General features: G+C 48.3%; 1 protein-coding gene across 1 annotated transcript in view; it reads left to right on the plus strand.

Annotated features, from left to right (window-relative positions):
* Positions 1–15,541, plus strand: part of UHRF1BP1 (UHRF1 binding protein 1) — a 47,273-nt gene that overhangs the window by 18,536 nt on the left and 13,196 nt on the right. Inside the window, exons 5-13 of the mRNA XM_029913341.1 lie at positions 1,030–1,219; positions 1,787–1,927; positions 2,672–2,842; positions 4,733–4,910; positions 6,511–6,597; positions 7,281–7,445; positions 8,067–8,221; positions 9,234–9,369; positions 15,282–15,475. Coding sequence (XP_029769201.1) covers positions 1,030–1,219; positions 1,787–1,927; positions 2,672–2,842; positions 4,733–4,910; positions 6,511–6,597; positions 7,281–7,445; positions 8,067–8,221; positions 9,234–9,369; positions 15,282–15,475 — 1,417 coding nt within the window. The remainder of the gene's footprint in view (positions 1–1,029; positions 1,220–1,786; positions 1,928–2,671; positions 2,843–4,732; positions 4,911–6,510; positions 6,598–7,280; positions 7,446–8,066; positions 8,222–9,233; positions 9,370–15,281; positions 15,476–15,541) is intronic.

Here is a 15,541-nt window from a genome sequence, read left to right on the forward strand (position 1 = left end):
GTTGACCTAGACTAGATCCTTAAGACTGCCCAGCTCCTTTAAGCCATGTTCCCTAGAGGCTTTGCATTGCAGCTCCCAGCCTCCAGTTAGGAAGCAGTGAATAAGATTCCTTCACTGCAGCCCATCTCCCCATCCTTTCCTGCTCCTCTAGCAAAGTCTCTCTTTCCCAGTTCCTGAACATCTGCATTGATTTCCCTCATCTTTGGCAGAGACCTAAATCTTCTCCTTGCTTCCAAAGTTTCACTGAAATTCCTGCCTGGCCTGCACCTGTGTTCTTCTCCTCTGGCTGTGCTCCGTCACATTTCCCAGCACCCCACCCAAACTTCTCTCCTCACCACTCCTTTATCCCCGTCCTGACTCAGCTCCTGCTTTCATGTTGCCCCTCCAGGCTAGAAACAAGTAACATCCTCTCTCACAAAGCATTCCCCATATTCACTCTGTACTGTATTGTGCCTGACTGGGCTGTTGAGCTTTCATCTTTTTGGGAAGTCCATTGACAGAGCTATGACACTTCAAAGCCACTGAGGCTCTGCCCCAGAAGCTCTAACAGTTTCAGCACATTCTGCCCATTGTACTGTGCTGTATATTCCTTCGTGGCTACGTTAACAATCGTGTCTCTTCTGAATCAGCTAGCAGTGCTCGCCGGAGTGTTGTTTGGGACAGGAGTATTTCTGTCTGTGGCCTTGGGAGTGAGAGGCAGACTCCAGGAGTTGAACTTCAGCTTCCATGTGCACTGCACCCCCTTGCCCACCCCTTGCTCCATCATTTACTCTTCTTCTTCTGTCCCTGCCTACCATGGTGATGGCTTTGAACACTCAGTTGTAACCACGGCTGAGGCTAGCCTATCAAATAGGGGGTGCCTTAGAGCACAGGTGATGGCACTTCTCCTGGAGGTAGCCCATCTCTGTGGAGCTAGGCTGCTTCTGAGCCTTAGGTCTCCTTTGTGACAGTCGTTTATTACAACTGGGTCAGCCTGAACTGGGGCCCCTTTTTATAGAATGATGATTTTGAGGGTTCTTCTCTTTACAGCGAGTATGGCTTTGCCGAAAAAGTTGTGGAGGGAATGCTCATTGTTGTCAATTCCATCACCATCAAGATTCACTCCAAGGCCTTCCACGCCTCTTTTGAACTGTGGCAGCTCCAAGGATACAGCGTGAATCCCAACTGGCAGCAGAGCGACCTACGTTTCACCCGCATCACTGACGCTCATAGAGGAGAGGTAAGACCCTCTCTGCATTGGCAGACGCAGCATACGGGGGCGTCCCATTTAGGTTTCTTCCATGGTCCCTGAAGGGTCTGGCAGATTTGGGACCGTTGTTCATCTTCTCTGAATTCTCACCTCATGGTCTCAGTATGGTTGACTATAAGGAACCTCAGTGACCTCTGCATCACAGTCTAAAGCATCCACTGGGAAGTGGAGTCGCTCTGAACTCTTCCATAGCCAGTGGTCCCCTATCACACTTCTTCCTGTGGTCTGTAGCATTTCCTTACTGGGAGAATGAAAAACTGGAGAAGCTGTGAGCTCCCTTGCAATCAATACGTTTTCACTAGTCTCTGCTGTGATTGCACTGTAGAGGAAGGACTATATGCTCCCAGTGCAGCTCCTCCATTTATTACAGGGATCCCAGAAGAAAGATGGTGTCTCTTCCTTCCCCACTTCTAAGTCTGTTTCTTTTCTTGCCTATGCGCTGCTACCATGTAACGTATCTATTGTTAAAGTCTTGAAGTTGGTGAAATCCTCAGCATTTTCCTATTTGTCTCCTGGTCTCTCTCTCTCTCTGGGTAGGTTTTGACATTTAAAGAGCTCACCTGGCAGACACTTCGGATAGAGGCAGATGCCACTGACAATGGTGATCAGGATCCCACTACCACTCCTCTGAGGCTCATTACCAATCAAGGCAGGATCCAAATTTCTCTCAAGAGAAGGGTGAGTATCTTCACTGATAGCAGGAGTGATTTGCATGGTAAAGTCCTGATTGCATCTCCCCGATCAGGAATATCGTCCTTACTAAATTGAATCTCAGAACCGAGAAAAGGCACAGAGAGGGATAGTTATTCCTGTGTCTGGTGAAGGTACACATGCCCTCCCTTCTCAGTGCTTGTGCTTTTTCTCCACAAAAGCAGAGCCCTAGATGCTGTATTGCTCTGTGGTTTCAGTGAGGTACACGCTGAGCTCTTATCTTGCGTACTCAGAACAGCTCATTTCTTAGTTCAGGAATGCATGCAGCAGGGCAAGTGCGTGAATAATCCTCAGTCACATTCATGTAAAACTGTGCTGTGTCCTCTTTTACTGAGCACTTAAAAAGCACTGCCAGGCTTAGTTGTACTATGAACAGGAGAAGGAGAAAGGTGATGAAGTGTCAATTAGAAAGAATAAACCTCCTGCATTTCCACTCCTTCCTTTAGTGCAGTTGGACACATGCCTCCTTAGGTGGAGACGGATTTGTCTAGCCTGGTGCTCAGTTGAGACAACAGATCCCCCTGAATAATATTGGGGTACCCTGGACACCTGTCAGTCAGATGAATGGCTTCCCTCTACCCTATTTTCTCTCATATGACTTCTAAAGTGGCACATTTTGCAGCTGCTACAGACCACAATTCCCCTGAAGAATAAATGTGTAAGGTTAAAATTGTTATGTTAAACTCCCTGCTTTCTCTTTGGTTGGCTCAGACCAAAGATTGCAACGTGGTGGCATCTAAGCTCATGTTCCTCCTTGACGACTTGCTCTGGGTGCTGACAGACTCTCAGCTGAAAGCCATGATGAAGTATGCAGAGTCCTTGAGTGAAGCCATGGAGAAATCTGCCCAGCAGAGGAAGAGTATGGCACCAGAACCTGTCCTGGTAAGCAGCCATCACCCAAGCATGAGCATTCTGGGAAAAAGGAAGAGACATGGAAAAGGCAGCATGGATTCTCCGTATACACATACAAACGGGTGCTTGCTGCCAAGTGGTCTCTCTGATGATGGGAAGAGGTAGGAAAGCTGTAAGCTGTGCAGCTTCCCAAAAGTCCCGTCAACACTCCTTATGGGTGTGAGCACTGGGAGAAGTTCTAAAAGCTTAGCTGATGCAAGGTTATGAACACATGGGTATGGAGTCACCACTGGGAGAAAAACATGACCTAAAGGCATTGCACCCAACACCAAAAAGCATCAGTGAATATTTTTAAATGGTCATGGGCTAGAATCGGTCTGGGGAAAAAGATGGAAAATTCTGTGATCCTCTAGGCCAGCAGTACTCAAACTTCATTGCACTGCGACCCCCTTCTGACAACTAAAATTACTACACAACCCCAGAAGTGGGGGACTGAAGCCTGAGCTTGCAGAGCCCTGCCACCCCAGGCGGGGGACTAAAGCCCAAGCCCAAGGGCTTCAGACCCAGGCAGGGGGCCTGTTACCTGAGCCCTGCCGCCCAGGGCTTTAGCTTCAACCCTGGGTGGTGGGACTTGGGCTTTGGCCCTGGGCAGTGGGGCTCTGGCTTCAGCCCCAGGCCCCAGCAAGTTTAACACCAGCCCTGGCGACCCCATTAAAACGGGGTCACGACCCACTTTTGGGTCCCGACCCACAGTTTGAGAACCTCTGCTCTAGGCAGGACTATCACAAGGTGTCAAGGGGCCCATTGATTTTGTTTTGGTAATAACAGATAATGAATATACCCTGGAAATAATCTCTTCGGCCTCTGCTAGGTAGTTCCTGTCTCCTACTTTCTTTCTCAAAATAAAAATCTACGTGGGGGGCACTCCAACCTTGTAAAAATTATCATGATCCGGGGTGCTCAGGGGAGAACACGATCATCCCATTTCAGGATCATTATTTTTTCTCCCAGTATCCTGCAAGGGGGCTCCCAATGCTCAGAGATGTTTGTATTGTTCGTTTGCAGCACACACAGCTTATTGGTATTTCAGAACCTCTAACCAGCTGTTTCTCACACCCTCCTTCTATCGTTAGCCCTTGAACTCCCCCCTCCCCCTTACCCTCGCAAATGTTTTTTTAAAAAGAAGTTTTGCAAAATGCTCAGTGAAATTAAATAACAGAGAGATGTTTAAATAACTGCTGTAGAGGGAAAGTGAAATTAAGGGGTACAAGGCAAAGGATGAAAGATGTTTTCAGCAGAGATTTGCAAAGAGCCAGAGAGCATGAGGTGAGAAAAGGGATGTTTCTCCAGATAGCAGGAACTGCAGGAGAGACGGTTTTTGCAAACGGTGCGATGAGATAAGGCTAAGAGGAGTTGAAATAATAATGCTAATATTGCCCTTTTCATCCATAGATTTGAAAGCATTTTCCAAAGATAAGTGAACATCATTAGTCCCATTTTAGAGATTGGGAAACTGAGGCATGGAGCCTTCCCAAGGTCACACAGCAGAGCTTAGAATAGAACACATATCTCTTGACTCCCTGTTTGGTACCCTGTCCACTGGACCTTGTTGCCTCCACTGATTATAAATCAATTGATGTCACTGCAATAGAATTAAGCGTTGCAAAGTCTGTGTCTGCAGAAACGGAAGCTCAAGATCAAATTAATAATCATAAGTTCTAGTTGTTCAGTTACGTTTGGCTTTTTCCTTATACATGCTGTGTTAGAACCACTGGTCAAAGGCCTTTCATTTGGGGAGCGCTATTCAGCCTCTTCCACTGTGGGGTGTAAACCTAGGCTGTTTCCAGAGCACTAGAATCTGCTTCCCTATTTTCCTTTGATGATGTACTGGTACCTGCAGAACATGTTTGTGTATTCTAGACCCCACCACCTGCTCCTAGTGCTCACCAGTCCTGGTCCCAGACATTTGGAGGCAGTCTGAATGCACGCAGCATCAGCCAGTACTTTGAGAAGTATGACATGAAAGAGTCCTCCTACCACCTATTCATCTCCCGTCTGGACCTGCACATCTGTGATGACAGCCACACGCAGGAGTCAGGTACCTGACCAAGAGCAGCACTAGGGAGAGCCTGGAGGAGAAAGAAATTAACCAGATCGTGGGGGGTACTTCTTTTTCACATGTGCACAGTCATGTAATTCTGCACTTCTTAGTTCAGTGTTAGCATATCACAGTGAGGCAGGTGTTAGTGGCTCAGCCTTTGTGGGGTGACACTGTGCTGAGTACCAGGAGACTTGCATGAGTGGTGTAGCTTCCTAGGGGAAGGAGTGGAAGTCCTCTCACTGGCTTGGACAAAGCACTAGAGAATACGCAATAGGGAACAATCTGTCACCGACCAAAGAGGTAGATTAGATGGTCTAATAGCTCATCTCACTTGGTCAGTATGGGATTGTTCCTTACCATTTATTTTCTGGTAATTTAGCTAGCCTAGTTTTAAATGGGCTAGGCAATGGGGCTTCCCCACTTCCCTTACAAGACCATTCCCCAGTCTAGCAGATCTCTCTGCCAGGAGTGCTTTCCCAGTAATTCAGTTTAAAATTGGCCTTTCCAGATTTTAATCCCATTCCTCCTAGTTTATCCCAGTGGGCCATACTGCATGATTCCTCTCCCTCCCTGTTTGAAGTAGCATGTGCCCCTCTTCCAGTCCCCTGCTCTCCTTGCAATCTTGGTTGTCCCTTAGCCAAGCTCTAGATATTTATTTCTATAAATCTTTCCTCATAATTCAATGCCCTCTGATCATTACTGTTGCTTTTCTCTGAACTTGCTCCAGTTTGTCTCCTTTTCTTGTTGCTGAGTTGCCTGGAACTACAGTACACACAGTATTCCAGCTGGACTTTCATCAGAGCCATATAGAGAGAACAGGCTGGTAATAAACCCTGTGATTTAAAGCCTCAGCATATGCAGCTCAAAGCTGTGTTGTCCTCTTTATTTTGTTACCATATTGTTGGTTATAGTGGTGAGAACCGTAACTGCCAGGGGTGCTCTGCAGTTTTGTTTGTGGTGCACTAGTTTTCTTGATGGTACTAATGGTTAGTCAGTTTCATTCCATATTCTGTTTCCTGGCCTAGGTGATCATGGGAGATGGTGCCAAACCTAAAAGGAGGTATAATGATTGCAGCATCTTACCTTAAAATGGTATCCTTTTATATAGCCCCTTTCATGCCATGGGATCCCAAAATGCTTTGCAAACTGTACCATATATATACAGGGATTACTCACACCTCACAGAAATGCAGTCACCTCTGGAATGGAATGTGGCAACTATTCAGCAGTGCTTATCAATTCTTTACCAGCCATTCAGGACAGCACATGGAGAACACCACTTTATATAGCCAGATGAAACCTCAGGGGAATTTTAGAGAGAGAGAAAGTAATGACTCTAATTAGAATTTAGCCATGGCCCCAGGTTGGCATCTTCTGGTATAAAAAGGGCTGTGGGATCCTTTAATGAGCAGGATTTTATGTCTCATGTAAAAGAAGGTTCCAGTACCGCTTGCAGTACAGTGCCCTCTAACACCAAAGTGAGATGCTGGTACAGTAGCGACTCAGGGAGTTATGCAAAGTTGCTCTGAATTCCCCTCAGTTAGGACTTGGCTTGCACAGCTGATATGCAGATGTTCTTTATTCTGTCTTCCCACAGGCTCCTCAAAGCATGGGGTGATGGGAGGTGCAATGCAGCTCACCTTCAGGAGAATGGCTTTTGACTATTATCCCTTCCACTGGACAGGTAAGGGGAGTTTGTTCTTTCCTCATTCATGAAGAGGATAAAAAGAGAGATTATGAGGAAACGTGTTGCTACAAGATTGTGGGTTGAAGCAGACTGCGAGGAAGGTTGTGCAGAGAGGTCTTGTGACTTGAATCCCCTTTGCAGGGCTAATCCAATTCACTTCTTTATGGGTGAATGGCAGCCTTACCCCTCAGGATAAAAGGAGCCAGGCTACGAGGAAGGGAACACTTTGCTCTCTATCATAAAGTCATAAGGTTAAACCCTTGTATCCCCCAACTTTCCCGTTGCCTAAGCTCTGGATCTGGTTCCTATGAGAGTCTGGTCAGCTTGAAGGGGCTTCAGTGTAAGGGATTAGGCCCAGGAGGAACCCAGTAGCAGTTGTGTGTAACTCAGGACCCCTCACAGTGGAAAAGGTGGTGGTCTTAGAGGGGAGAAATGGCACCTGCAAAGAAACTCTTGCATCTGGAACCCTCGCAGGCATGGGCAGCTGTGCTATGAGGAAGCCTGCATTGTTTAACAGGGAGTCATCCGGCCATGCAGCTCTGCATGTGTCAGTGGTGGTCCCAGTTGGAGGAGAGCATTTAAAAGGTGCACGTGTGAGTAGGGGTACTAAGGGTTCGGGTGCTGATCCAAGCCACAAGAACCTCCTCTGAAAAGCCACCTTGTGTTTGTTTGTTCTGCAGGAGACACCTGCAAGCATTGGGTGAAGTACTGTGAGACCATGGAGACTCAGGGACAGTGGGCAAAGAAGCTGGTGAATGAATTTCAAAGCAAGATGGAGAAGCACTGTGAAGAAATGGACGCTGGATCCACCAAGACTCCAGGGTCTCCCTTCAAAAAGCAACCAGGTAGCACTGTTGGATTAATTTGGGGGTTTTCTTTCGGTTGCCTCCACTTTACGAAAGAGATTAACAGACTTACTTACTAGTGATTTGGGCAAAAGATAGTCATCCCTACCACAGGGGCTACTTCCTCTTTAAAAAACAACAATCAAAAACTTGTACAATGCAGCAATGAGTTATCAGTACAAAAATCTGTGGCACATGAAAAATTGCAAATATAGGGACAGAGTAAAATACAATGAACTTAATATCCAAATGAGTGACACATGGACTTCTGGACAGATTGTGGTATTCATTTTCATAACTAGTCCAGGAAACCTGTCTGTTTGAATGTATATGAAGCTGTCTGAGTGCCACAGAATCCTTGAGTCCTTGCTGCAGAATTTAGGTTGATTTTGCCACAGAGTACACACATCTTTGACTGTATTCTTTCCTCATAAAACCCTAAGCTTTCATTACTTAGTTTTGCCCATTTGTATCCAACTCTGGGTCCGTTATTTCTAACCAATAAACACATGTGCCTCCTAAAGACTGCTTGTGGGTTTGATGTTTAACAGCTCCAACTGGTTGCTAAGGAGATGAATTAAATTGTGGCTGATGTGATTTTGAACTTTTTTCCCCCCCCAGACACTTTGTCAAGTCCTCACAAAAGCCCCCCAAAGAAAGGCTGCCCCCAAACACGTGCACCTCCCGCAAGCTTACCGCAGCTTCGGCACCCTTCGTGGAACCGTCTCCGATCCAGCTGCGTGGTAGTCCGAGTGGATGACCTGGACATTCATCAGGTGGGGAGGAGGCTCTCATCCATTGTTCTAAGTACAATCTTAGTTTTGGAACAAACTATTTAATCTGATACCATATTAACCACAAAGCACATAAAACCTAGTGTGTAACCAGAGCCAAACAAGACTCTGTAGCTGCAGCATTCACCGGTCCTGGCAGGTCTCTGTTAGATACTGCTCGTATCTTCTGAACCAAACACGGGCTCAAAAGAACCCCAAAACTCAAAGCAAATTGCAGCCAAAACTGCTGTTTCTGTTGAAGCTCACGCTACAAAGCTAGGGTGGCTTTCCCTCCACACCTTGATCAACCCCTTGCCCAGCTCTGAGCAAATAATGTTTTATGTATTTGAGAAATTAGTGAGCATGGGAGAGTGTTTCTTGGTAAGTGTCTTCACTGACAGCAACATAAGAATTGCCAGGCTGGATCAGACCCAAGATCCATCTAATCCAGAATCCTGTTTCTGACAGTGTGACCAATACCAGATGCTTCAGAAAACTTTACGCACTGTCTGTCTCACACACCCCTCCTGTAAACCCTGCAGAGTTTCGAGAGAGTGAGATGGATTCTGTTCTGCCTCATGTCATCAATAGAATTTGTTTGCAGTGTTGTAGCCGTGTTGGTCTCAGGATCTGAGAGAGACAAGGTGGGTGAGGCAAGATCTTTTATTGGACCAACTTCTGTCCTTTCAACCAACAGAAGTTGGTCCACTAAAAGATACTACTTCACCCACCTGGTCTCTATCAATAGAATTGTCCATTAACTTCTGATTGCCACATCTTGTATTGGTGGTGATGCAGGAGGCATAAAGATTCAAAGCTCCCAGCTGGATTTTCAGATCCTGGTTTGAGTTGGAGGTGCTTGCATTTGAAAGACAATTTTTCTGATTTTGTAAACTGAGCATATCTGATGCAGGAATGAATCTTTGAGAGAGGATGAATATGGGAAACAGTGATGCTATATGAACAGTCACTTTTCTAACTGACTGCAGTGCAACTACGTGTCTTTGTTGTTCAGGTTTCCACAGCTGGTCAGCAGAGTAAGAAACCTTCCACCTTGCTTTCCTGCAGCAGGAAATCCCTTCCAGACCAGGTCTCTGCAATTCATATTGAGTTCACAGAGTATTACTTCCCAGACAATCAGGAATTTCCAGGTAATGCAATAAAGTTAGCACCTCACTTGGTGAACTTCCTAAGGAACCAACCCATCTTTAACTCTCCTGATACATAATCACCTTACAGCTACTAGGGAGTCAGTTTCTTTGCATCTCTGTTCTTGTTTAGTCTCCTGATGTTCTTCTCTCTCTGTATATATTGATTTTTTGCACTCTTCTGGAATCCTGGGTAAATTCCCCCTAAGAGGGAGGATTAAATTTGTGTGACAATAATTTGCCCACATGCTTACTGAAAATAAACCCCAGTTTCTGTCTGTTCAAGTCTTGGTGTTCTGGTTCTTTCTTTTGCACTAGTGCAGGAATCAGGAGAATCTGAGTTCTGTTCCTGGATCTACCACTCACTCACTGTGTGAACTCGGCTGAGTCACTTTGCCTTTGTGCCTCAGGCCTGGTCTACACTACGAGTTTAGGTCGACTTTAGCAGCGTTAAATCGACTTAAGCCTGGACACGTTTACACTACGAAGCCCTTTCTGTCGACTTAAAGGGCCCTTTAAACCGGTTTCCTAACACCACCTCGACAAGGGGATTAGCGATAAAATCGACCTTAGGGGGTCGGAATTGGGCTAGTGTGGACGGAATTCGACATTACTGGCCTCCGGGAGCTATCCCACAGTGCTTCATTGTGACCGCTCTGGACAGCACTCTCATCTCAGATGCACTGGCCAGGTAGACAGGAAAAGCCCCGCGAACGTTTGAATTTCATTTCCTGTTTGCTCAGCGTGGAGAGCACAGGTGACCATGCAGAGCCCATCAGCACAGGTAACCGTGATGGAGTCCCAGTCCCAGTCCCAGGATCGCAGAAGAGCTCCAGCCTGGACCGAACGGGAGGTACAGGATCTGATCGCCATCTGGGGAGATGAAGCAGTGCTCGCCGAACTCCGAAACAGTAAAAGAAACGGCAAAACATTAGAAAAGATCTCCAAGGCCATGAAGGACAGAGGCCATAACAGGGACGCGCGGCAGTGCCGCGTGAAAATTAAGGAGCTAAGGCAAGCCTACCACAAAGTCAGAGACGCAAACGGAAGGTCCGGGGCAGAGCCGCAAACATGCCGCTACTACGCGGAGCTGCATGCCATTCTAGGGGGTGCAGCCACCACTAGCCCAAGCGTGTTCTATGAGTCCCTCTCTGCAAACGGGGAAGCGGGTTCGGCGGACGAGGAAGATGAGGATGGAGAGAACATAGATAGCTCACAGCAGCAAGGAAGCGGAGAAACCAGTTACCCCAACAGCCAGGATATGTTTGTCACCCTGGACCTGGAAACAGTAACCCCCGAACTGACCCAAGACCCTGAGGGCACACAGGGGACCTCTGGTGAGTGTACCTTTGTAAATATTACACATGGCTTAAAAACAAGCGTGTTTAATGATTAATGATTAATTTGCCCTGGCAATCGCGGCCAGTACAGCTACTGGAAAAGTCTGTTAACGTGTATGGGGATGGAGCGGAAATCCTCCAGGGACATCTCTAGAAAGCTCTCCTTCATGTAATCCCAAAGCCTTTGCAAAAGGTTTCTGGGGAGGGCTGCCTTATCCCGTCCGCCATGGTAGGACACTTTACCACGCCAGGCCAGTAGCACGTAGTCTGGAATCATTGCATAACAAAGCATGGCAGCGTATGGTCCCGGTGTTTGCTGGCATGCAGACAACATCCATTCCTTATCACTCTTTGTTATCCTCAGGAGAGTGATATCATTCACGGTCACCTGGTTAAAATGGGGCAATTTTATTAAGGGGACATTCAGAGGTGCCCCTTCCTGGTCTGCTGAACAGAAATATTCCCCGCTGTTAACCACGCGGTGGGGGGGAGGGTTGAAGTGACCATCCCAGAGAATTGGGTGTGAGGGGGAGGGGAGTTAGTTGGGTTTGTGCTGCATGTTAAACCTGAAATCGCAGCCCCTCCTTTTACATTGCAAACCCATTTTAAATGGCACGGGTGCTTGGTATGGGAAATGAGGGCAGAACTGTTTGAAACCATCCCCACATGTTAAGAAGGTTAAAAAAGCCCAAAGACTATATGTCTTACCATGGCTGCCTGCAAGCTGAAATCTGTGTCCTGGCACTGCGTGAGTGATCTCTCACACCAAACCAGGAGACTCTCAATATAAGAGGAAAAATGCGACCTTGTAACGAAAGCACATGTGCTGTGTGATGTTGTGAACAGCAAAATCTAACGTGAAAGAGTCTACCCATTGTTCTCTAAAATGTATCTTTTTTAACAACCTCTCCCTTCTCCACCAGCTGCAAATCTTACTCCTTCGCAGAGGCTAGTGAATATTCGAAGAAGGAAGCGAAGGACGCGTGACGAAATGTTTACTGAACTTCAGACTGCCTCCCACGCTGACAGAGCACAGCTGAATGCGTGGAGGCAGTCAATGACTGATTTTAAAAAAGCCCAATATGAGCGAGAGGAGAGGTGGCGTGCTGAATCGCGGGCTTAAGAGGAGAAGTTGCGTGCTGAAACGCGGGCTGAAGAGGAGAGGTGGCGTCAACTTGTAATCAGAAAGCAAGAGTCGATGCTCCGGCTGCTGGAGCATCAAAGTGATATGCTCCTGCGTATGGTTGAGCTGCAGGAAAGGCAGCAGGAGCAGAGACCGCCGCTACAGCCCCTCTGTAACCAGCAGCCATCCTCCCCAAGTCCCATTGCCTCCTCACCCAGACGCCCAAGAACACGGTGGGGGGGCCTTCGGCCACCCACTCACTCCACCCTAGATGATTTCCATAGCAATAAGTTTTAAAGTTTTAAATTGGAGTGTGTCCTTTTCCTTCCCTCCTCCCCCACCCATCCCGGGCTACCTTTCCAATTATCCCCCTAGTTGTGTGCTGAATTAATAAAGAATGCATGAATGTGAAGCAACAATGACTTTATTGCCTCTGCAAGTGGTGCTCGAAGGGGGGAGGGTAGTGGGGGAGGGTGGGGTGGTTGGTTTGCAGGGAAGTAGAGTTAACAGGGTGGTGGGGGAGGGGCAGAGGGTTCATCAAGGAGCAACAAACAGAAGTTTCACTCCGTAGCCTGGCCAGTCACAAAACTGGTTTTCAACGCTTCTCTGATGCGCACCGCGCCCTGCTGTGCTCCTCTAACCGCCCTGGTGTCTGGCTGCGCGTAATCAGCGGCCAGGCGATTTGCCTCAACCTCCCACCCCGCCATAAATGTCTCCCCCTTACTTTCACATATATTGTGGAGCGCACAGCAAGCAGCAATAACAATGGGGAGATTCTTTTCGTTAAGGTCTGAGCGAGTCAGTAAGCTGCGCCAGCGCGCTTTTAAACGGCCAAATGCACATTCCACCACCATTCGGCACTTGCTCAGCCTGTAGTTGAACAGGTCCTGACTGCTGTCCAGGCTGCCTGTGTATGGCTTCATGAGCCATGGCATTAAGGGGTAGGCTGGGTCCCCAAGGATCACGATAGGCATTTCAACATCCCCAACTGTTATTTTCTGGTCTGGGAAGAAAGTCCCTTCCTCCAGCTTTCGAAACAGAAGAGACTGCCTGAAGACGCGAGCATCATGTACTCTTCCCGGCCAGCCCACGTTGATGTCGGTGAAACGTCCCTTGTGATCCACCAGGGCTTGCAGCAGCATTGAAAAGTACCCCTTGCGGTTTATGTAGTCGGTGGCTTGGTGCGCCGGTGCCAAGATAGGGATATGGGTTCCGTCTATCGCCCCACCACAGTTTGGGAATCCCATTGCAGCAAAGCCATCCACTATGGTCTGCACGTTTCCCAGAGTCACTACCCTTGATATCACCAGGTCTCTCATTGCCCTGGCAACTTGGATCACAGCAGCCCCCACAGTAGATTTGCCCACTCCAAATTGATTCCCGACTGACCGGTAGCTGTCTGGCGTTGCAAGCTTCCACAGGGCTATCGCCACTCGCTTCTCCACTGTGAGGGCTGCTCTCATCCTGGTATTCTGGCGCTTCAGGGCAGGGGAAAGCAAGTCACAAAGTTCCATGAAAGTGCCCTTACGCATGCGAAAGTTTCGCAGCCACTGGGCATCGTCCCAGACCTGCAACACGATGCGGTCCCACCACTCTGTGCTTGTTTCCCGGGCCCAGAATCGGCGGTCCACGGCATGAACCTGCCCCAGTAACACCAAGATTTCCACATTGCTGGGGCCTGTGCCTTGTGAGAGGTCCATGTCAATTTCCTCATCACTATCGTCGCCGCGCTGCAATCGCCTCCTCCTCAGCTGGTCCTGGTTTGGCTTTGGCATGTCCAGGAGGCTCTGCATGTTTTCCAGGACAATGCGCGTGGTGTTCATAGTGCTCAGAATTGCCGCGGTGATCTGAGCGGGCTCCATGATCCCAGTGCTGGCTATGGCGTCTGGTCTGAAAAAAGGCGCGAAAGTAGTATCTGACGGACCAGGGGAAGAAGGGAGGGAGGGAGAGAGGGAGGGAGGGGCGAGTGACACCGCGTACAGGTACAGGGAATTAAAATCAAGAAAGGTGGCTTTGCATCAGGGAGAAACACAAACAACTGTCACACAGAATGCCCCCCCCCCAAAGATTGAACTCAAAAGCCTGGGTTTAGCAGGAGGGAGGGGGGAAGCAAATGAATGGAGAATAAATCTATTTTTTACATCTTAAGACGACGGCGCAGCATGACTGATAGCCCTTGGCATTTTCTGGGTGCTTGGCAGCAAATACTGGGCGCTTGGCAGTAAGCCTTCAGGTCTATTGCACGATCTGATGCCCACTGCAGTATGACAACGATGGATACCAGTCGTAATATACTATCTTCTGCCCAAAAGGCAAGGGGTTGCTGCTGTATAGCAATGTTGCCCCATCCTGCGAATAATACATCTGATAACCATCATCATCAAGGCAAGGGGGCTGGTGCAATGCAGCCCCACGGCTGCCAGCCCCATGTCTGCCAGCACCCAGATAGCCCTCGGCCTCTTCTGGGTGCTTAGCAGACAATATTGGGCACTTGGCAGAAAATAGCATACTACGACTGATAACCATCATTGTCTGCCCGGGTGCCCATGATCGACAGCCACTGCAGTACGATGACGACGGTTACCAGTTGTAATATACCATCTTCTACCAAAAGGCAAGGGGCTGGTGCAATGCAGCCCTACGGCTGCCAGCCCCACAGCTGCCAGCACCCAGATCGCCAATGAAGGCTACCAGTCATGCTGCACCGTCTACCGCCAAAAGGCAGTAAGCTGCTGCTGCTGTTTAGCAATGCAGTCCCACGTTTGCCGGCACCCGGAAGAGATATGGTGACGGTGAGCTGAGCTGAGCGGGCTCAATGCTTGGCGTGGTATGTTGTCTGCACAGGTAACCCAGGTAAAAAGGCGCGAATCTATTGTCTGCCGTTGCTGTGACGGCGGGGGAGGGGCCTGACGCAATGTACCCAGAACCCCTCGCGGCACTGCTTTGCATCATCCGGGCATTGCGATCTCAACCCATAATTCCAATGGGCGCCGGAGGCTCCGGGAACTGTGGGATAGGTACCATAGTGCAATGCGCCGGAAGTCGACGCTAGCCTCGGTACTGTGGACGCGGTCCGCCGACTTCATGCACTTAGAGCATTTTAGGTGGGGACACACACAATCGGCTGCATACAACCGGTTTCTATAAAACCGGCTTCTATAAATCCGACCTAATTCTGTAGTGTAGACATAGCCTCAGTTTCTTCCTCTGATATAAGTATCCATCTCACAGGGGTGTTGTGCAGCTTAATTCATGTCCTTAAAGCACTTTAAGATCCTTGAATATGAGGCAGCCTTATCAATGCACAGTATTACAGTAGTGTATGGTCTCTTCCCCTGCCACCCTAATGTTCTCGGACTGTGGTGAATACTGAATGCTTTCTCTAAAGGCTTTAGCTAGCCATGCTCAAACCACTTCAGCGTCTTTAATTGTCCCTTTCTCATCCTCTCTAGTTCCATGCCCAAACCTTTACCTGCAGCTGAATGGCCTGATGTTTACTCTGGACGCAGAGAGCATGCTCTGGGCAAATCTCTTCTTCCTAGATCTCTATCGCAGCCTGGAGCAGTTCAAAGCCATTTACAAGCTGGAGGACTCGGGAAAGCGGGATGAGCATGTTGATGTCCGACTGGATGGCTTTAGGCTGAAGGTACCATTCACTTCCTTCCTGCCCTAGTCTGCAGTGGTTTCCTGCTCCCTTTCTTGAAGATAAAAT

Source organism: Terrapene carolina, unplaced genomic scaffold (assembly GCF_002925995.2).
Source record: "Terrapene carolina triunguis isolate 2854851 unplaced genomic scaffold, T_m_triunguis-2.0 Scaffold604, whole genome shotgun sequence".
NCBI lineage: Eukaryota > Metazoa > Chordata > Testudines > Emydidae > Terrapene > Terrapene triunguis.